Source organism: Spermophilus citellus, assembly GCF_964194105.1.
Source record: "Spermophilus citellus genome assembly, chromosome: 1".
Lineage (NCBI taxonomy): Eukaryota > Metazoa > Chordata > Mammalia > Rodentia > Sciuridae > Spermophilus > Spermophilus citellus.
The window spans coordinates 268113283-268136849 of NC_138182.1; the positions used below are offsets into that span (position 1 = coordinate 268113283).

At 34.5% G+C, this 23567-nt stretch overlaps 1 protein-coding gene across 1 annotated transcript in view; it reads right to left on the bottom strand.

The window, feature by feature from the left end:
- Positions 1-4516: 4516 nt before the first annotated feature.
- Positions 4517-23567, bottom strand: part of RANBP3L (RAN binding protein 3 like) — a 61912-nt gene continuing 42861 nt past the window's right edge. The window contains exons 5-15 of the mRNA XM_081308121.1: positions 23396-23470; positions 21673-21744; positions 21026-21168; positions 19840-19943; positions 18158-18239; positions 15363-15465; positions 14935-15065; positions 13332-13452; positions 10940-11082; positions 7558-7750; positions 4517-5648 (exon numbers count right to left, since the gene is read on the bottom strand). Coding sequence (XP_081164247.1) covers positions 5605-5648; positions 7558-7750; positions 10940-11082; positions 13332-13452; positions 14935-15065; positions 15363-15465; positions 18158-18239; positions 19840-19943; positions 21026-21168; positions 21673-21744; positions 23396-23470 — 1211 coding nt within the window. The 3' untranslated portion in view covers positions 4517-5604. The remainder of the gene's footprint in view (positions 5649-7557; positions 7751-10939; positions 11083-13331; positions 13453-14934; positions 15066-15362; positions 15466-18157; positions 18240-19839; positions 19944-21025; positions 21169-21672; positions 21745-23395; positions 23471-23567) is intronic.

The following is a 23567-nucleotide window of genomic DNA, read 5'->3' on the forward strand; positions in this document are numbered from 1 at the left end:
CCACTGTAAACTGAGATTAAAGTGGTGATTATAAGGTTCTACCAAGCTTACATTGACTCAGTGAATCTTGTATTTCTGAGCTAGCCACCAGCACTGGCACTTATTAACTGGTTCATTGTATTTTTCCAGTGCCTCCTGTGTGCCAGGTAGCATATTAGACTGGGAACATAAATAATTTAGTCTAATAGGTGTTTACTTCTAAAATTTTTGTCACTGACTCCTTCCCATTAGGACTTTAACAACCTTAAAATAACTTATTAACTTCTATGGCAGGTAACTTACCTGTAACTTGGATATCCTCAGGATCCTTCCTATTCTAACACATCATAATTCATTAGCTATTAGGAAGAGAGAAATCACAGATGACACTGAATTTTGAAGCCCTGGTGAATGTTAGTTAATCCGTTTGACAAAAAAAATGAAGTGGGAGAACCTGTTTAAGATCAAAGTTATGAGTTTTGTTGGGCATACGTGAATTTCAGAACTCTTTCTTTTCCACTTCACAAATAAAGACATTTTTGATCCTCTTCCATTTGACGCTACAAGTATAATATACATTGACATCTTCTCAGGATGTCCCTTTGTCCATTATTATGTTGGGTCCCTTCTCCTTGAAAACTGTCCTTAAGTTATCCTCTCCCATGTATCTTGAGTTCTCCCTCCTTACTGGATTTTCCCCTTCAGTACTTAAACATGCTCATGTCTATTACAACATTAAAATTTTAAAGAAAGAAGTTTATAAGCCCTAGTTTTTACTTACTTCCTATGTTCCTGTTGCTGCAGCAAAGATTTTTTGGAAGAGTATCTCCTCATCAGTCATTGCCACATCCCTCCTATTTTTCAGCCCTCAACTGGTTATGATCAAGAGTCCCACTACTTCACTAATTATTGCCATTTCAAAGGTTACCAAATGATGTGACTGAACTCAAGACATTTTCCAGTCCTTAAATTACTTGATCTTTCTGCAGAATTTGAAATGGCTATCAGTTTTTCTCTGGTCTTTTATTATGTATCCCAGTATATCAGTCCCTAATGGTATTTCTTCCATCTCTTTTCCCTTTTTGAATTTTTCCTAAACCCATCTCCACAATCTATCTTCTGTCCTTGTTTCTTTTCTCCCTCTTTCTCATATTCCCTTGCTAGCCCCCTCCACTCCTGAATGAACTCCTCCAGTGTTGTGCAATGAAAAGAGCTCAGGCCTTGAAAGGCCTTGGTTCAAATCCCAGCTTTAACATTTATTAGCTTTGTGAACTTTGAACTGGTTGTTTAACTTTTCTGGGCCTACTTTTTCATTTATAAAACATAATAGCTACCTCAGAAAGTTGTAGATATATGCACAAATACCTAGCCCTGTGTCCATTAAAAAGTAAACATTGGCAAATATTTACCCCTTTTCCCTTTCCTGACTTCATCTACTCCAACAACTTTAGCCTGTATTTTTCTCTTGGGCTTCAAATCCTCTTTCTTAGCTTCCTATCAGATAATATCTCTTTTGAGTTTTATATATACAACACCTACCAGTAGAAATCTCTTGGTAAGTGCTAAAGAACCCTTCCCCTTGAGTATCCTAAAATCTATGTAATAAGAGAGTTACCCACATAGTGCTTTAGGAATTTGGAGGAACACATCTTAATTCAGCCTAAGAAGAATTAGAGAAAGCATTCTGGAAATACCAGGAGCTAAGTACTAAAGAATGAGTGAAGCATTAGTATCAAGAGTGAGAAAGGAATTTTGCAAAAAGAAATAATATAAGCAGAGGCATACAAGTAATGAAATAGCATTTCTTAATTCCTAAAGAATTTAGAGAGGGATAAGCAACACTAGGATTCAAGCTAAAGATGGAGGAAAGACCTGGAAAGTGTTATATTCATACGTAGGAATTTGGCTTTTATCGTGTATATGTTAGGAAACAACAAAAAGAGAAAATGACAACTTTTAGCTTTGCAAAAATTATGAAGAGTGATTTCTTAGGAGGAACACAGCAGTGAATAAATACCTGGTAAGATATTTAATGGAAAATACAAATTAAGGTCACAAGGAAATAGTGTTTTATATCCACTTGACTGATAGAAATTAAGAAATCTTAGTAATACTCTGGTTGTTAGAAAATTATATCATCAAATCCATATGAAGCTAAACATTCACCAGTCATTTAAATAATTCCTCCAATACCAAAGTTAGTAAATATCATAGAAATTTTAAATATATTCATGTTAACTCCAACTCTGAAGTCAAAAATTAACTAATACTATAATTATAATCTGACTATTGGGTTTGGGGGGAGATTTCTGACATTCATTCATGGATCTAATATCAGTTTCATATACGCTCCAATAACTAAAAAAAATTACTGGGTACAGTGGCAAATGCCTATAATCCCAGTCACTCAGGACTCTGAGGCAGGAGGAGGGCAAGTTCAAAGCCAGCCTTAGTAACTTAGCAAGCGCCTAACCAACTTAATATCTCAAAATAAAAAAATAAAAAGGGCTGCCAATATAGCTCAGTGGTTGAGTGCCCCTGAATTCAATCCCTGGTACAGAAAACCACTGTAATATTATTGAGTTTCAAATTTGAACCCATCTATGATGAAGCTGGTGAGTTTTTCTAGTGAATGAGAGTTTCAAACTTGAACTTCATCAATGGTAAGGTTGGTATATTTTTCTGGTAAATGAGCCTAGCCAGCCAAGTGATAACCACATTTTAAGCAAGTTTAATTGTTCTCAAAGTTTGTTTTTTTTTTGGGGGGGGGGAAGTATTATATATCATTGTGATATTCATAATTTAAAGATTTACAGAGATCATAAGATGTATCTTTCCCAATTCCTAGAAACCGTCCATCTCATTTCATATACAGCTGACTCTACAAAAGACAGCCTTCAATTTTCATAATCAAGGAAGACTAGTAGAGTAGAGAAAACGCACCAGGGAAAGGGAGGAGGAGAGAGAAGGGGAAATACTGGGGAATGTATTGAACCAAATTATATTGTGATATCATGTGCATGTACAAATATGTAACAACAGATCCCACTTCTATGTATAATTATAATGCACCAATAAAAATATGGAGAAAGGATGAAGATATATACCTCTCTTTTATGACATTTACATTCTCTGAGACTTTTATAGGATGTTTTCCCCTGGGGACTAAGTATTCTTGCTTCCATAGTAACAAATGTAAAATAATAATTGTTTCAAGAAAAAACATTTTAACAGCCCATGATTAAGCTTCAAGATTGGGGTAAAATCCTATTGAAAGATAAGATTTAAATTATCTTAATATAAGATTTATACATAGATAACTAATATCTTTTATTCTAGTTAAGTAAATTTTAATATAAACAACCTCTGTGAAAATCCAAAATGTAGGCTTTGAAGTCACATAGCTAAGTAACTTATGAAAGTGAATACCATTGTACAATTGATGTCTTCGAATTAAAGAGGGTCAAAGAACATAGAAAGCCAAAAGAAGATGGCTAGGTGAAACACAGGACAAGGAAAAGCTATAAATTTTTTATTTCTGTCATTGAAATGGGTTGAGAAGATCATGAGCTAAACATCATTCCTGCTGTTCCTCTATATTCATTGTCCAGACACCTTCACGCCTTCTCTCTATGCCTTCCTGATATTCTAATCCTAGTTTGGTTCTCTTGCACTGGTATTTGTACATAGAGCACAAATTAGATGGTCTTTTTTTTCCCTTTGATATATGCAGAGAAATCCAAAGAAAATGATAGAATTAATTAAACTTATATTGAAATGTTTGGGGTATTTATAAAATATTGCTTCATATTCACATTAGCATAGGGACAAAAATGATCACATCAGGAAGATGAAGAAGATTTCTGTTCTGTACTTCACTTTAACAGTTATACTGTAATCACAATATCCCCACATAGCTAAGATCTTATAAGAAAAGAGAACCAATACTTCAATACCTTCTTCAAATGTCTCACTGTTTATGTTGTGTTTCTAGTGAGACTCCACTGAGTGTATGCTACATCAGAATCACTCTTCTGGAGTGGGGAGAGGAGGCAGGGTAGAGGTCTAGAGAAAGTCTAAATACATGTTTTCAATTATTTATATCCTTCTCTTCAAAGATTTATTTTCTTCTCCCTACCTTTCCTTTCTTCCTTTCCACATTAACTTTCATTTTCTGAGCCACTGTTTTTAAGTAAAGGATTTTATGCACTAAGAATGGAAGAATGAACTGACCTCTTTGAGTGGCTATATTAAGTTATAGTTACTTAGTCCTTGGTAAAGAGCAAAACTTGAAATAATTAACATATTAACCAAATCATAGTCTTTAAAGTAGTTAATTCCACTTTCATATGCTAACCTTTCAGGCATTAGCTAAGGTTAAATTTAATATTGATTGGATGGATTATATATAGAGAGAGATTGCTTTTATTACTATAAAAGGTAATAAAGTAATGCAACTTTCCTTCTCACATGAATATTTCTAAATGAACATTGGTCTTCAGTGTAGAACTTTGTGAAGTTATAACCTTATTCCAATTATATTGTCATCATTCAAAACATTTTCAGAAATCATTTTGTAATTGTGAATCTTTGTCCTCTAATAGTGGAATTGTTTAGGGATCCTCATCAAAAGTAATTTTAAAGCCCTAGCATAATCAAACTGTACTGAAAATGAAATATGGCTTATGGTGCATAAACTATCTTGTATGGTGCATAAACTATCTCTGAAACAAATCCCAAAGAAAAGCACCAAAATCCTGTTGCACAATTGTTTGAATTTCTGTAGTCTACCATAGTAATGGAATTTAGGAGAAAGACTCATTTGACTACATGTGGTACATTCATTTTAAAAATGTCTTAATATGCCACACCGACTGGAATATTAATGACAATTTAATTACATAAATAAAGCAAAGAACAAGTTAAAATTTTTTGGCTTTTTGTATACTTGCTTTTTTGATATATAGATAACTTATTATAGTTTGTTCATTCATTCAACAACTATTATGTGCTGACCATGAGTCAAGCAAATACAAGATGCAATGGATACAAGTTCGAGAACAGAAACTTTCTGCAAAGGAATTCATGCTTGAATGTAGAAGCTTATATTGTTAGGGAATCCAAATGCCAAGTGAAAATATACATTTCCCAGAAGATAAACATGATTTAATGAAATGTTTTGCAATTATAATATTTTTTAAAGAAATGAGACTGGAAATTTAGTAAAATATTTGCTTTATGGCCAGACAATGTATGTCTGATAAAATAAATATTTTAGTTATTTATCGAATCTAACAATTTACAACTTTAAATATGATATCCATCAATGTGATGAATAGTCCAAAGTAGCTATCCAATCCTAGTCTAAATTAACTTTCTCAAAGACAATAAATTTTGAACTTCTGAAGTCCATTTATTAAGTTCTGTCATTTTCTCCACAATAATCAAAATATAAAATGTAAAACATAAGAGACAATTTGTAATTGCAGTAAATTATATTTCTTAAACTTTTCTGTAAAAACTCTTCAAGGAATTAATAGGATCTTCTTATTTAAGATGGTTTGGTATTTTCAGGAGGATGACCAATTGTTTTATAGATGTTGTCATATTTATGGTAGGTAGTACTCATGAACAGGCAACCGACTGTCTGTTGGTCCACCTAGAAGGATCTGTGATATAAATTTGAGATATTTTATTATACAATGTTATATTTAGACCAAATTTATTATTGAATGCAACTAAACATGAATATGCTCACTGATAAGGAAATTTTAAAAATACAGATCTGTTTTATGAGTAACATTTAGAAATGTTGCTAATAATTTCAAATATGATATTTTCAGATCATTAAAATATTCCTTAATTCATGGCAACAAAGTCCAAAAAAATTAGGCTTTCTATAACTTCCATAACATTTTAGCATTTGTTTGCAGTGCCTTCTGGAGAAGATGCTGAAAAGGGGGAAATAATGGCAAAAGAAGGGAAGTTCATCTGATTGACATTTGCTTCACATTATTTCCATTGTTTTGCATTAAGTTAGTTACTTGCCACCCTTTCCTGAGATAGAATATAAATATCAAAAATAGGTCTCATTGTTTGACAGAGAACTTTGCCATGAATACCTATTTCAAATTGACATTTTTTTAATAAAAGACCATCCCATTTATGCATGCATATATTTCAGACAATATTAAACCATTTGTTTTATAGATTTGTTAAAAATAGGAAAAAAATTGTATCACTTAGTTCTCTGGCTCATTGAGTCAAAAAGACTATGATCCTGATTGCATGTTTTATGTATTTTTCTTTGTATTTATGTTTGAAGTTAGGCAAAGAAAGTGTTTTTATCCAGTTCTACATGCATTCTTTGAGAAAATGTTGTTATGTATTATTAGACAACTTTAAGATTTAAAAATTATTAAAAGTTTTAAAATGCTTATTACTACAATATCTTTGTAATTATATTACTCATTCCCCTATAAAAGAGAATTCAGGGCTAAGTGAAACTATGACTGAAAATTCTTGGATAACTTATTAGAATGAAATGTTATACGTTATACATGTATATAACAAAGTCAAGCTTACTGTTCTTTGGCAATGTGTCTTTTAAAATTGATGAATTTTACTTTTAAATACACACATAAAGACAAGCACTGAAACAAAACCTAAAAATCTTTTTACTGCTGCTTGCACTTTGACCTTAGTTTATTGGTGGATCCTGGCACAATAGAAGAAATAGAAGGGTTTTTTTACCCTAGACAAAGGAAGACTTGAAGATTGATTATGTGCAACCTAGTTATCTTTACAAGTAGCCAAATTTCAAAAGGAAAATAAACAGGATTTTCAGGGTTTGAAGCCAGATTTACCTCATGGCCCCGTTATGTGTATTTATAATTTCCCCTGTGATAGTTGATAAGAGAATGAGAACAAATGAGAGAAATATGAATAAGTGGTTAGTTTCCAGGTAGCAACATAAATACTTAAAAATTGAAAATATTGTGATTGCTGCTGCTGCTGCTGCTACTGCTTCTGCTTCTGCTTCTTCTCCTTCTCCTTCTCCTTCTCCTTTTTCTTTTGTTTTTGTTTTAGTGTTTTTGTTTTCTGGTACTGGGGATTGAACCCAGAGGTGCTTTACAACTGAGCTACATACCCAGCCCTTTTTTATTTTTTATTTCGAAACAAGGTCTCTATAAATTGGTTACAACCTTGCTAAGTTGCTGAGGCTGGCCTTGAACTTGCAAGACTACTGCTTCAACCTCCTGAGCCACTGGGATTACAGGCATGGGCCACCACACCCAATGAAAATATAGTTTGGATACAATGTGTAAGCAAATGACATGCATGAGTCACAGTGAGGCTGACTTGGTAAAATCCTAATGAAGACGACATACAGAGGACAGGAATTTTCCAACCCGTTCCTAGAATCCAAATAGCCAGGGCTCTAACGAAAACCCAATTTAACAGATCAGTTTGTTTTTCTTTTTTAAGTCTATTTACTATCTAGGGATTGTGCTTAATATTTCCTTTTCAGACTCTTTCTTTTAAACCTCTTTTTTAATCAAAATGTAAGTTGTTTACCTGATCCACTTTTAGTAACTTGGGTGAAATCATCCTCATCCTCATCACAGCTTTCACAGCTTAATTGTTGAAGGACTGTTTCTGACTGACTTTCAGATTGATTGACATCTTTCTGAAGCTTATCAAAGCTTCGAAGTGCAACAAGACGATGATGTATGGCTGCATACAGAAATCCTGTATCTTTGACACTAGCCTGCATTAGGAACATTAAGTTAATAATACAAATCACATACTAATGTTAGCTACATTTGATAGATTTTTAATTTTCCCTACTAATAAGGAGGAAATTGTATGGCATAAATAGAGAATGTAAATAAATGCAAACAATCCTACAAATTAAGGAATAAAAAGCCAATTAATTTTGAACCAAATTGCATCCTAAAGTGAATAATTTTATAATAGGTTCCAATTTGTACATTTTTTCTTTTTTATGTAACTTTTTTATTTATATATGACAGCAGAATGCATTGTAATTCTTGTTACACATATAGAGCACAATTTTTCATATCTCTGGTTGTATACATAGTATATTCACACCAACTCATGTCTTCATACCTGTACTTTGATAATAATGATCATCACATTCCACCATCATTAATTACCCCATGCCCACTCCCTTCTTCTCCAACCCTTCTGCCCTATCTAGAGTTTGTCTATTCCTCCCATGCTCCCTCTCTCTATCCCACTATGAATCAGCCTCCTTATATCCAAGAAAACATTTGGCATTTGGTTTTTTGGGATTGGCTAACTTCACTTCACGTTATATTCTCTAACTCCATCCATTTACCTGAAAATGCCATGATCTTATTCTTTTATTGCTGAGTAATATGTCATTGTGTATATATGCCACATTTTTTATCCATTCATCTACCAACTTATACATTTTAAAATGAGAAAGTAGGGGCCTGGCATATGGCTCAGTTGTAGAGCTCTTGCCTAGCATGCATAAGGCCCCAGGTTCAATTCCCAGCACTGCACAAGAAAAATGGAAAAGTAAATTGAGAAAGTAAAATACTGTTATTTAAGATTTCTGTTTGAATTGAAGTCTGCTAAGGTCATTCTTCTTCCACTGTTTTAAGGGGGGAAAAAAAGACTTTCATTTTCTTTCCATCACTTTGCTTAGACATTTCTCCACACCACATAGCTTGATGAAAAAAGCAAAGTTCATGAAAACAATCTATGATATTTACAGTAAAGACATCAGCAGTTCTTGCTTTCCAGTACTTTTCTATGCTTCTTTTAATTTTTTAATCAATATTAAAATAATGGTAATAACATTGTACAATATTAACTACTATTCTTCTTTATTTAATTTTTACAATAATATCAGAGGGTTCATTGTTTATTCCATTATATTAGCAAAAGCAGGTATTAAAGATATTCAGTATCTATTTATTTCCTTTTTCTCCTTACAAATGAGGAAACTGTGGCTCAGAAAGGTAAAAGGACTTGTCTGAGTTACAGCTACTCAGCAGAATGCTGAAACTTGAATCCCAGGTTTTTATCATTCAGGTCACTGGGATTAATGGAATCATTTATGACACAGAATCAAACTGTTACATCTACTAAATAATTTTTGGACAACATACAACTATTTAATAGTATAAAAATGCTCATTTACATTGATGAGTGAAAAATCACAAATGTGTTTTTCATAATCATTTTAGCTATTAATTTTTCTCAAGCAGTTTTATAAAGTCCTTTATCATTTCCTTTATTTTGCACATGAGTAAGTAAGGGTAAAGAAGTCTAAGTAACTTGCCTGGAAGTCTTACAATATACAGTATGGCACATATGTATATACACATAGTTGGATTTTTTTTCAAATTTTGGAATACTTGCATTTACATAATAAAAGATATCTTTGGAATGGAATCCAAGTCTAAACATGAAATCTATGTTTCACCTACACCTTCACACATAGTAGGAGGCAGTTTTATTACAATATTTTTAATGTGCCTATGTTTTGACTGGGACCCATCACATGAGATCAGGTATGGAATTTTCTATATATGGCAATCTATGTGGCTCAATGTTGGGGGTATTAGGAACATTTGGATTTCAAATTTTCAAATCAGGTATGCTCAATCAATGTAAATATAAACCAAAGTGTTACTAATAATCATCATCTCTGAAAACAAAAAATAAATTAAAAATAATAATCATCTTCTCTGAGGTTGGAATTTTGAGTGATTTTTATTATATGTAGTTTGCTTATCTCTAATAAACATCCTACAATTTAAAAAGTCAGCATGGGTTAGGTATTGAGCAGCAGAGTCTTATCAGTCTCAGTTTGGGGCACACTGCTTTTCTCATTCAAAACAAGGGAGTCTGGCCTGGCAGAGTATAAAGTAGTATCTTCCTGAATGGCAAACAGGGTTTGAACATCATCTCATTCTAACATTTTAATACACAACATGACTTGCACCTGACAATACTCTTATTTATAGTTAAATTCAAAACCTTTGGGGTTTTTTGGCTTTGTTTTTAATCACTGGGCACAAACTTTTTGCTCCATTATTTTATGGAAGCCCATTTACTTGTGTTGTTACCATCTGCCTAAATCCTTTGAGTATTCAGTATTCCCCAGTATTCTGGGTCTCAGCCCACCAGGGAAACCCAGCTTTTTTTCCCAAGAGGAGAGGGGCTTTCTTCTTGGCAGCTTTCTTGTGTCTGGATCTTGTATTTGAGGTCAAGCATTCTTCCTGCCAGGAACAGCTAAACTATGCTCCGATCCTGTTACCTTGGAGATTGATTCATGTTCAGAATTGGAATTTGCTGTTGGACTGGTTCTTATAACTTGCTAACCCTGTATTTTTCCATTTCTCACTGGCTCCTTTCCAGTGATCCCAAAGCCTTCGTTATCTCAGCTTCCAGTATTAACACCAGGCTTCAGATTCTGCCAACCTCTTCCTGGGAGCCATAGCTGACAATATAGTCACTTTGGTAACTTAGTAAGATACTTGGCACAATTTCAATAGTGGAAGAAAAGGTAGTTTAGATGGCATATATGATACAAATGTCTTTTTTTAAAAATATTTATTTTTTAGTTTTAGGTGGACACAATATCTTTATTTTACATTTATGTGGTGCTGAGGTTCAAACCCGGTGCCCCTTGCATGCTAGGCAAGCGCTCTACCACTGAGCCACAATCCCAGCCCCAATACAAATGTCTTTGACAGGTACTAAATGATTACTATAGACTTCGATGTTAATTTCTGAGCTCCACATAAAATTATATTAAACTACAAATAACTAACAAATGGCTGATTTCTTTGCCAATAGTACAGATTGTTATACCAGTGAAAAGCAAAAGAGGAATTGCAGAGATCTACTAATGTATTTGTAGGATAATCTTCCATCACTGAAATTTGTCACTTACCTGAATTAAAAATACTTTGATGCTATTGTCTTCTAAATTAGTAGCCGTTATTCGCAAATTTTTCCGATTTGCTCTTTGAACTTTCATCTGAGCCCAGAGTTTGCTGTTGAGGATCAGCCTCAGACTGCCTTGATTGCGCATAACTATAATAGGAAGTTGAAAATATCAGATTACAGTTCTTGATTCCTTGGCCTTCCAGGAAACTCACCATTTTTTAAATATTGTAGTTTTTTGTCAGACTGTATTTTCACTAATAAGTTATAATTTGACTAGATTATAACTTGGTTTTTCAAACCATATTTGAGCTTTATTATGTTGAAGAGCTTTTTTTAGCTTAAATGCTATAACTATATTTTAAAATGATTAAAATTTTAAAGAATATTTGTCCAAGAATTGTTTATAATGGAGAAAACTGAAACAAAAACTTTAAGCATACAAAAAGTGGAATTGGAAAAATTATAGTGCAGCATTTCAAGAGCATATTATGAATCCATTAAGAATACTGCAGAAATATATAGTGATATGGAAAGATAATCATGGAGACCACTGAAAAAATGTCAGGTTCCAAAGCAGCATGAATCACAAATTTCACAAACTGTATATACGTATATGTATCCAAAGAACAAGGTCCACAAGAATGGACTGTTCAGAGGTTTTCTCAGGAAGATAGGCCTTTAAGTGATTTCTTTTTCTTTTTGTGGATCCACATTTTTTGTTTTGTACAGTGAACATATATTACCTGCACAATAAAAAGAAAAATTGTTTGGGGGGTTTTGTTTCTTTCTTTCTTTTTTTTTTTTTTTGTTTTGTTTTGTTTTGTTTTGTTTTGTTTTGTTTTGTTTTGTTTTTTGGTGGGCAATTGAATTAAACCAGAGTAGAGAACAACTAATACTGCTTTGGGAATATTATTTTATTGAGTTACTTAGAAACCTGCTTGCCAGGACAGGCACAATGGCACACACCTGTAACCCCAGTGGCTCAGGAGGCTGAGGCAGGAGGATCACAAATTCAAAGCCAGCCTCAGCAAAAGCGAGGTACTAAGCAACTCAGTGAGACCCTTTCTCTAAATCAAATACAAAATAGGATTGGGGGTGTGCCTCAGTGGTCGAGTGTCCCTGAGTTCAATCCCTGTACCCCCCCCAAAAAAAAAAAAAGAAAAAAAGAAACCTACTTGCCAGTCACTGAAAACACTGTTCCTATTCTTTTAATCTGAATTCTATTCCTTATCCATTTCTTGAACCCAATATTTGAAACTCAACAAATATACATGTCCCTGAACCTATCTCCTGTCTGTATTCTCCTGCAAAACTTTGGCCTCTCAAAACTGACTGGCAAACCTACTCACTATGCCTGGCTCTCTTCCTGTGCTCACTTTTAGTTTTGGCCTTCAAACAAAGCTCAGTGTGTCTTTTGGATGCCAAATATTATCAGTTGGATCCAGAATGTCCCCCAAAGGCTCATGGGTTGGGGGCTTGGTCCCCAGTGCAACAGTGTTCAGAGGTGGGGCTCTTGGGAAGTGACTGGACCACAAGTGCTCTGGCCTTGTCGGTGGATTAATCTACTGATGGAATAATAATTTAATGTCATTACTGGTAGATGATAGAAACCCTAGAAGGTGAGACCTAGTTGGAGGAAGTAAATCACTGAGGGCATGGGTATTTCTTATATCTGACCCCCTCCACTCTCTCTTCCTCCACCATGCCTTTCTGCCATGATTATGCTATGTCTCACCTCAGGCCCAGAGCAATGAAGTTGGTTGACCATGGACTAAAACCATGAGCCAAAATAAATCTTTCTTCCTTTAAGTTGTTTATCTCAGGTGTTTCGTCAGAACAATGAAAAGCTGACTAACACACCAAATCTCTTGGATCGTTCAGTTTGTTGTTAGCTTCTGATCATTGCTCTGTTTGCAGGAGTCAATAACCACACATCTGTTTCCTTAGAAACTGACCCTCCAGCCCAACTCCCATGCCATGTTTGGGATTACAAGAACAGATTATGGAACAGGTATTTTCTTTTTGAAAAACTTTTCACTTCATAAACTTATTTGCATCATATTCCTTCTAATAATAATATGACTATTTAGGTGTGTCCAGGGCTCTGACATAGGTGCTTTATATGGAGTGTCTTGCTGTATTCTCACAATATCTCAAAAAGTCATGAAATATAGTTATCCCCATTTTAAATTGACTCAGCTAGGGCAAAGAGGTTAAGTAACTTGCCCAAGGTCACCAGCTAGTCGGTGGTGGAGCCAGAGCTGGAACCCATGCAGTTTGACAGGAAGTCTGATTTATTGGTGTGTTTTATAACACATCTCTAGGAAGTCATGTGTACTTATGTCAGAAATTTTACCCTGAGAAATCATGGCTTGCTTTACAAAGTGATTCCTTACTTAGTCTTGACTGTAATGTTCCACAGTCACTGCTTGCTGTGTCATTCAGTCTCAAAGTTCCTCTGCCCCTTTCAATCCAGGATTGAGTTGTTTTGTTGAATATAAAAAGCTTGCAGTTGATCTAAATGACAATTTTTAAAAAATCAAATATATAAATTTTTTCAAAGTAAGTTATTTCCTATGCTTATAACACTTTTATATCTATTTGATCTTTTACCATAATAACCTTTGTTGATTACTTATACACCACCTTTTGAAATTTATCTGACTTTTAAAAACATGTAATTTTTAAATATAACTCCATAACAAAACCCCTTACAAAGTAAAAAAAGAACCCCCCAACCCTTGTTCCCCATCTGACAATTTCCACCCCTGTAACTGGTAACCACAATGACATTTTGTTTATCCTTCCAGAAATATCTGTACATATATATGTGCCAATTCATATATTTGTTCTTCTCTTTTTCTTCTATAAATTGTAGACTACTATCCATACTTGCTGCTTTTCACTTCACATGTTTCTATATATACTAATTTTTACATTAATCTTAATATTATTTGAGTTACAGAATGACATTTGAAAGGATTCATGGAGCTACTAGCATGCTTAAAAATTTTCAAAGTCAACATGAGAACTTGGAGAAATATGATGTGATACCATAAAATTCTTACTATAATTTAGTGATTATCAGTGGATCTTAAATACTCCTATGTATAAAAATCAGCTAGACAACCCTATTCAAAATATAGCACGTCAGGGCCTCACCCCTAGCAATTACTTCAATAAGAATGGAGTTAGTCTAATCCGAGGATTCTGCTTTGAGACACACTTATTAGAATGAAAGTATCTGTAGGTCATGGAGGAAAGGAGAGACCTTGAGAGAAAAGCAGAAGGGGAAAGGCAAAGGGAAATTGCTGCCTCCTTGAAAAATGATGAAATTGTGGTACCCTGAATACCACTCAACACTCAAAAATGACACTTTCATACATCTATAAAACTCTTGATTTGTACACAAGTCTAACCTTCCTAAAAGGAAAAAAAATCTTTATCTTAAACTGAAATTGTCTTCTTATGACCATTTAAAAACCTTCATGTAGGGGCTGGGGTTGTGGCTCAGGGGTAGAGCACTCGCCTAGTATACGTGAGGCACTGGGTTCAATCCTCAGCACCACATAAAAATAAAACAAAGGAATTGTGTCCACCTACAACTAAAAAATAAATGTTTTTTTTTAAAAAAAACCTTTCAGTGTAAGTAAGTAGAATTAATCAATCGTGTGATAATAGCACTGATCATAAAAACAGGCATGAAAAGTATAGAGGGAAAGTCTGATGTTATTTTGAGACCGGATCCCTAGCTGTCTTCTTTCCAAGGATCTACCCATTTGGGTAACAACCCATTTTTTCTGAAAATTATACATACAGATGTGGGAAGATAACAATATATTGGCTTGAGCTTTGGAAGCTTCTGACATTTATATTTAAACAATGTAGTCTTAATTAAAACTATATTTCTTTCAGCATTTTTTAAGATTGCCCTGCTGAGAGTAACCTTATTCCATATATGTAAGTGCCACCAGAAAGAGCAATACATGATATACAGACCTTTAACACATTATATTCTGCTTCCTCCCCTGTTATTATGTCGATTTTCTCCAGCAAGTATTTTCGAGATGGTTGGGAAGAGAAAGCAGCAGCAGATTCAATTAGGGATGCATTGTTAATAGAGTCTGTTCCTGAGAGAAAAAATCAGGGGAAAACCACATAGAGGTCCCATTTCCTCTGTAGTGAAGGTTATTTGTTGCTCCTATTAATGCACATATCTCCTTATATTAAAAATAAAAAATCAAACTGCTTGAGTTTCTCCTTATTGACTCCCCCATAGCAATAAGTCAAACATTTTCTAAAGCTTATGTGTTTTAATCTTTACCAAAAAAATTAAATATTGGATTATTGGTTTTTTAAAAATATATAGCTATTAAATAACTGACATAGAAAACAGGAGACAAAGTAATTATATGTTGAATTCTTACTTGAATTTGGAGAGTTGATAGGGAGTTTCAGAATGGATTTGAATGTGTTTTGGTTGGCATTTGAATCATTTTCAAGTTGAGGCTGGGTTCGTTTTTGAGTTCCCTAGGTAGGTAAAAAGATGCATTATTTAATGTTATCCCTACATATTTGCAATTTACAAGTATATTAGCAGGTATCTTCTTACAAAAGATGTTTTTGTTGTTCTATTCCCACACAATCCCAGTGGCTGTGTTTTGGTTCTAATATTCCTGTTGGAGGAACCGGGAGCTCTACGCTATTGTTTTAGGCCTTAGTTCTGATCCTCAAAAAAACATAATCTAGTCACCACCAGCCTCCTTCAGACTGGATCTACCCTCAGGAACAATGGGGAAAAGTTCTAGTGGAGCCAAAAAAGATAGCAATTCCCAGGAAGTGCAGCTATCCTCTATATTTCAAGGTAGTTCAGCATTCCCAGAAATTCACTCTTTTTTTTTTTTAATATTTCTTTAGTTGCAGTTGGACACATATCTTCATTTATTTTTATGTGAGAATCGAACCCAGTACTTCACACGTGAGGCGAGCACTCTACCACTGAGCTACAGCCCCAGCCCCAGAAATTTACTCTTATTAGGCACTTAATTAAAAAAATAAAAATAAAAAAGTTGTTCAGAGACTCCACTAGATGTCTTAAAAAACAACTTTATAGAAACAATCAGAACTTTTTCTCTAACAATATTTGGCACAGTCACATTTGAGACTGCATATCTGGGGCTCTGTACATATGATTTAATCAAAGCCTGCATAAAAAAGAACACCATGCTACTATAACCATGTAAAGCCCCCTGCAGAACAGGAAAAGTTGGAACGATGGTACTTAAGAGCTCACATTCATATCTTTTCTTTTATGAACTCAAGATTCTTTCACATGATTTAATTGGACATCGAGATAGTTCCTTAAAATTGGTAGAGACTGGCATAACTCTTTTCATTTTTAAGAAAATGGAAACTCTGAGTATGAAAGTTTAATGATTCTCTTTAAAAATCATGTGATCAGCCAACAAGCCAGGAGTGCATCCTGGCCCCCAAATCACAAAACCACAGGCTTTCGAGACTAATTAGAGGAAACCGACAAGATACATTATCTCTGTAGGTCCCATTATCCTTAGGATACTACTAAATGAAAGAGATATGAAACTCAGGTCCTTTTATAAGACAAATTTCAAATTCCCATAAGAATGTGCACAAGTGTTTTCTCAAAACAAATCTCTGTGGTTCCAAGGGTTGTTTGTATAGATACCTGTCTGTCTCCTCTTACCAGATCCTAAGTCCCTCTGGGGTACATGACTCTTTTGGCTTTACATAACCACTTGGACATTTTTCAAACCTAGTTGTACGTTAGAATCACTTGACACCTTGCCTCACCCACAGAGATGCTGACCTAACTGGTCTGGGGTGAGGCCCAGGTATAAGAAATCCTTTAAAAGCTCACCAGATGGTTCTAATATGCAGCCAAACTTGAGATTAATGCTTCATATACCTAGGAACTCAATCCATGACTGGTAAATTGAATTGAATGTTTAAGCTGATCCTGTGAAGATTAGAAGACATCTTAATTGTGTCTGACAGCTCACAGAAGCTGTAACTAATCTAGTGTCAAACTTAGAAATAAATAATACGGAACAAATGTGCCTAAATATATCTCATGGAACTTCACCCCGGAGCTTGGTACATTCTGATTCAGATCCAAAGATGTGGGTCAGCAGCTCTAGGGCTGGTAGAGTTGACCTTCTTGGGAGTAACAGAAGGGTGTTTTTCAACTAAAAAGCTACGATACAACTATTAGACTTGAGGAGTAAACTGAGACAGGTCTAGAATAATCGAGGTCTTAAAAATGAAAGATCTATGAAAGTCCTAAAAATCTTGGAATAGACTGGTATTGTGAGTTTGCCCTTTTAGTAATCTGAGCCTTTACACAAATTTTAAAGTCTCTGCAACTTCCTTAGGATTTTTGATGTAACCAGTGATCCTAAGACAAGCTCACTTCCCTAGGTCTATTGCAAACTTGCTCCTGGTCTGGATGAAAGCTGGAAAAGGCATGAAGGTGTGAAGGACCAGATGAAACCACAGGCACAGTTGCTCCGCTCCACAGTCTCCACTTCACTGTACAATTCCGTACTGCAGATTATGCTGTCTTAGAAATCAGCTCTGTGGAGAGCCAAGCAGCAGCGGCTGCATGCAGGGGGACGTTCAGTATGAAATAAGGATGAAAGTATTAATAGTCAGGGATTTTCACTTTGTAACATATTCCCCTAGGCAAGGAAAGACTGATATTCCTCATAAACCTATCAAAAAATGTTGTAATAATGCTTTTTGATGTAAGAGCTTGAAGAGTAGAGTTGTGATTAACTAATAAGAATATACCGTAAAATGATTTTTAAATGCATCTTGTTATAAAAATGCTATTAAAAACTACATTAAAATATCATTACCAGTTAAGCTTATCTAGCTATTACAGATAATTCTGAGATTTCCTTGGGCACATTTGGTTTAATACAAGTCAAAGAACTGTTTAATATCTCACATCAGTAATAATGTTATAATTATGCAATTCCCTTACTCTGTGGGTTCCTGTCTAGCATTCTAACTAGGACATGTTTCCCAAGAGAATCTTTTCAGTCAAAATAAGAAAATGTGCCTTTGAACCCGAGAGATAAAAAGTATGCTCCAATTTAACATTACTTTTAATTAATTTGTCTTCAGAAATTTGAAGTGACATCTCTCTCTATGGTAATAGAAATATATACCAAATTCTTACCAAAACTCTCTCCACCATGTTTTCTCCGAAGACAAACTCTAAACTGCAGCTTTTAAAAGAACATTTTCCATTTGGTTGACATCTAAGAAAAATAAATAAGTGTTTTCTCTTTTAAATATATGAATAAGAGCATTTCATACCTTAGCCAGCAAAATAATCCAATGATTTAATGAATTTAAATAAAGCATTAATATTTCCCACTAACTTTTTTATCTGAAGTTATGAGAAACTACAGAAACATTGAGGTATGTACTTTTATATGTGGTTTTCAAAATATCCACCAGCTGTTACAGCATTGGTGCCCACCCATACAAACAATCTCGTGTTCTCCCTGCGCTAGCTGAGAGATCAGCCAGGAGGGACCTTTTTGCTTTCCCTGCCCTGTCTCTCCAATCTCTAATCTGCATTCTTCTCTTTTCCAATAGCCAATGATGTTTTTAGCAGAGATCATCAGGGCAAAAGCAAAGCTGATCTATCCTGTCCATTACACTTGAGCATGCATTGTTTTAATTTTTTAACCTCCCAGATTTTTTTTTCTTAAAGTTAAAAGTATTTTGCAGAAGCTGGGCGAGGTGATATACCCCTGTAATCCTAGGGATTTAGGAGGCTGAGGCAGGAGGATCACAAGTTCAAAGCCAGCCTCAGCAACTTGTCTCAAGATAAAAAAAATAATAAAGGTCTGGGCATGTGGCTCAGTGGCTAAGTGGCATTAATCCTTAATGCCAAAAATAAGAAAGTATTTTGCAGATGAGAAACTTGAAGACATGCAGCCCCCTCTTTATAGGGAGATGTGTTCAGGGTTCTCTATTGCATCCCCAACCTGCACAGCAGACAATTGCTAGGACACCTGGATGGAGCAAGTGAGTCAATGTGTCACAGCTGATTTTTATGTTCTCTCTGATCCTTTGTCACCAGTACTGTTAAGAAACAATAGCTTTTCATTTTGTAGGTTTATACCACTTCCCTTTTTGTCTACACAGCTTATGCCAATAAATAATAGATAACGCCAAAAATAATTCAAAAGAGGGAAAAGGAATGCCAGAGAAAGAGGAAGACTAATCTAATAACCAGATAATTAATGCTTACTTAACTAAAATTTTAGTTATACCTTTTGAAACATTCTCACCCAACTCAAAGAGATAATTAAGACAATCCAGAACTAAGATGATATTTAAATATCAGAGACATTTTTAAAACATTTTAAACTTGTGTTCTTATAAAATGTCCTTTCAAATGGAAATCTTGGTAATTTTCCATACACTGTGAGAAAATTTTTTTCTCATAAATGGTTATAAGGATAAAAGAAAGCAAGAATAAAACACTTCTGTTTTGTCATTACAATTTAGGCATATCCAATTCAAAAGCCTGAAATCCAAAATCCTCCAAGATCTGAAACTTTTTGAGCATCAATGTAACATCACAAGTAGAAAATTCTGGTGGACCACAGTGAACAAAATTACTTAGAATATTATATTAAAATGAATAAAATTACTTAGAATATTATATAAAATTGCCTCCCGGCTGTGTGCATATGAAACATAAATAAATTTTGTGTTTAGACGTGGATCTCCTCTCCAATATATTTCAAATATTCCAGAATTTTAAAATATCAAAAATCTGAAGCAATCTTTATCTAGTTCCAAACATTTCAGATAAAGGATACTCAAACAACATTAACTTACCCTACTGATGTTGAATCTGAAAATTGCTGGTTAGTCGAAAGCGGAACTGAAATTCTGGCACTTGGTAAATTTTCACTTAATAAATGAGGATTCTCCTCAGAAATCTGAAAGAAAAAATCTCCAACATCAAATTTATTAGAATTGCCTTACTATTTAACAAAGTGATAGCTATGTCAAATATGTTGGAAGCTTACTAGCTTACTATGTCCACTTATTCCCTGAGATATATATACACACACACATATATATAAACACATATATGTATATATGTATATATATGCCATATATAGTGTGTATGTGTGTATGTATAAATATATATAAATATATTTTATGTATATATATAAAATCTCATTTACTCCTCACAGCAAGTGAATCTGTGTTCAGATGAGTAAACTGAGGTAAAGAACTTAAATAACTTGTCAACCCTCAATAGTTCCTCAGATGGCTGATGGAATAATTCTAATAGTCCAGCTTCTTACTTTGTGTCTCCTTCCTCCTAAGTGTCTTTTTCTGCTGGAAGACACAGCTAAAGCTATGGGAGTGGAATATCTCCAGACCCATATCTGTATGACCTGAGCAAAAGGGGAATCTTCCTAGAGAAGCTTAGAGTGAGTGGCTCAGAAACTTTTAGTTTGAAAAGCGGAGAGAATTTTTATGTCTTCCAGCACCATCCCCCCCACCCCCACCCCATTCGCACCAATTACACTGTATAGGAAGTTTCCTGCTCTTGCTATCCATGAAGATGGGTCTGGAGTGAACCCCTGATGTGACCTAAACTGACAAAGCCATCCTACCTGTTGAACAGTTGGGGATGCAGTAAATTCCCCTTCCTTCTCTGATGACCAACTCTGGCCCCTTCCTACCTCACTACTTCTAAGATTCTCATAGGGCTCAATGCTCTGGAAGAAGACCTACGGGTTCCCACTGCCCATACTGTTTTACCACTTAGAGCAACCACAAGACTTGTTTCAGGGAATAACTCTCCAACCTAAGAGAATAAATTTAACAAGGTTTTTTTTTTTTTTTTTTTTTTTTGCAGTCTATCCTGGTATTTTTCAAGTTTGGCAGCTACTTCAACAACAAAACAAAACTCAGGCAGCCCCGGTTCTGGATGTGGGGGTCTCAAAACAATCATGGAGAAGGATGGGGCATTAAAGCCAGTCTTGCCAGAGAGGGGAGTTCTCACCTTATGTTTCATCTTTTCTTTAATTTTGCCGGATTCCAAGGCATTTTGCTCAAATGTTTGTCCTATTTTTTCACAGCTTTGAGCTTGATGAGGTGGCTGTAAAGTAGCAGGTCTTAGAACATGTTCAGAATGCTTTACAGGACCTTAAAAGAATAGAGGTAAAGGGTCAACATATTTTTAGTGAAATTCTCCTTTTTTCCATATTTTAAACTAACATAATGCTGTTTTCTTTCTTTTTTTAAATATTTATTTATTTATTTTTAGTTTTCGGTGGACACAACATCTTTGTATGTGATGCTGAGGACTGAACCCGGGCTCATGCATGCAAGGCGAACACGCTACCGCTAGAGCCACATCCCCAGCCCCATAATGCTGTTTTCTAACATCATGATTAAATAAGGGACTAATAATAACTAATGAAAGACAAAATAGCCAGTGAACTGCCTACTACTCACTCCACGCCTAGCTTTTGCCCAAAAAGCATTCATTTTGACCATGGGAACTGGATTACCAAATATTTTTATCCTTCATATGTTGTCCCTCTGCCTTACCTCCATACATCTCAAAAAACATACATATGTATGCAAATGAAAATAAAGATGGTAAAATGTAAAATTATTGAGGTTTTTGAAATTGAAGCTACATACCTTGTTCCGCACTGTTCACGTCAGCATTCATTTGTACAAGACTTGATGTCATAAAAACATTGTTTTTCTTCACTGTAAGAAAAGATTAAGATCAATAAATTAATTAAGATTAAAATTAAGAAAATTTAAAAAATTTTAAAATCAGTGTCAGAAGAGGTCATATAAAATTGGGGGTTTAAAAGCCTGGTCTGAGTTGACCAGTAGGTGTCGCTATTGGCACTAACTGGCAGTGCCTCTTACTACAGGATAAGTTTTGCTTTGTAATTTTGATTACCCTAAGAGATACAAATGAAAATTAGATAACTTACAGAAAAGGCAGTCTTATTTAGAATCATAAGTTTGAGTACTGTTGAAATTTCTGCAGACTATAAATTCTGAATCAGTAATAAACACTGTGTGCATGAATATACAGCTTGTACAGAAGTTATAAACTGTTAGCAAATTCTCCCCTGACACTGATGAAGATAAAGTGAGAGACCAAGATGACCATTATCCTTATTTTTCTCTAAGTGTGTTGGTAGAGTAAGGCTGGCAGTGGCTGCAAGCTTAGAATTTCTGTACATGTCCAAGGGAGGAAATCTCCTAATTGCAAATTGCAGAAACAGCAGCTATAGGGCATTTAATTAATAGAGATGACAAAAAAAAATTGCTTCTTCAAGGTATTATAACATAAATGTTGAGATAGAATTGCTTCTCTAATTCAAAGTTTAATGATTTTTTTGTGAAGAGGTCATATAAAATTGCATTATTTTTCTCATTTCCAACATCATCAATATTCTGCACAACATAAAATGGAATGTTGATTGCTGATATCTGTGCTGTCTTAGATGTTCTTTGTTTGCATGTGTGTGTGATTTTTTTAAATGTAGTAGCTATGTACTTAAGGGATAACTTAAAGCTAGCCCATTACTTTATTCACAAATACACTAAAATAGAACACTTTGCCTCTGAAATCAGGCCCCCTATTTCTCTTCAAAGTCTATAGCTTGTCAGCTGGGCTTAGAAGAGGTCTGTTAAGCTTGTGTCTCTTCTGTGTGAGAAAGACTATTGCTCAGTCCTGTTTGGAATTATTAAAGAAGAATATAGATTCACTCCTTTGAACATTCTGTAGTTCCAGGGAACAGAGGGATTAGTTTAAAAAAAGGTGAATTGTTTTTATTTTTATTTGTTAGTGGCAAACTTGAAAAACTTGTTCAGTAGAAATAAAATCACACAAGAATGGATAGCATCATTTTAATGTGAAGAAAGTACCAATCAATCATTTAAAAATATTTTTACTTAGTAAACTATTACAAATTTCAAGGAAAGAGAAGTAATGTTTTAATTACTGAAAAATCTGTAATGGAATCACAAATTAAATATTAGAATATGAACCTAAAGCATAATTGAATATTTTGAATTCCATATAAACTATGTAGATGGAGGATAATAAATAAAGTAAGTTGCTTTTATTTTATAGATCTGCCTTATATAAAATGATACTACCATAAACATAAAGTTCTAAAAAACATCAAGTTCAAACTTTATACCACAAATAAACACATACACTGGCTGGATTTGTGGAGTTAGGATTCATAAAGTATACTTCTCTGCATACCTTGTGAAGGCCTCTATTTGATTTTGTTAGCGTTTTATGATAGTTGAGAAAGAAACCTCATCATTAATAAGAATGATCTTGAAAAACCAGAGTGTCAGGCTTGAGGTTCTAGAAGCTCTTTATTACCTGGGCCAGAAGGGGGGAAGGTTGGGAGGTCAGTGAAGGACGAAGATCTCAGGCGCTTCTGAGACAAGGTTGACACTAAAAGCAGATTGCAAACTTGAGTCAATAAGGAAAAGAGGGGCGTTTTTCCTTGTTTTGTTTTTTGATTTGGATTTTTGCTGTTTGGGAAACATTT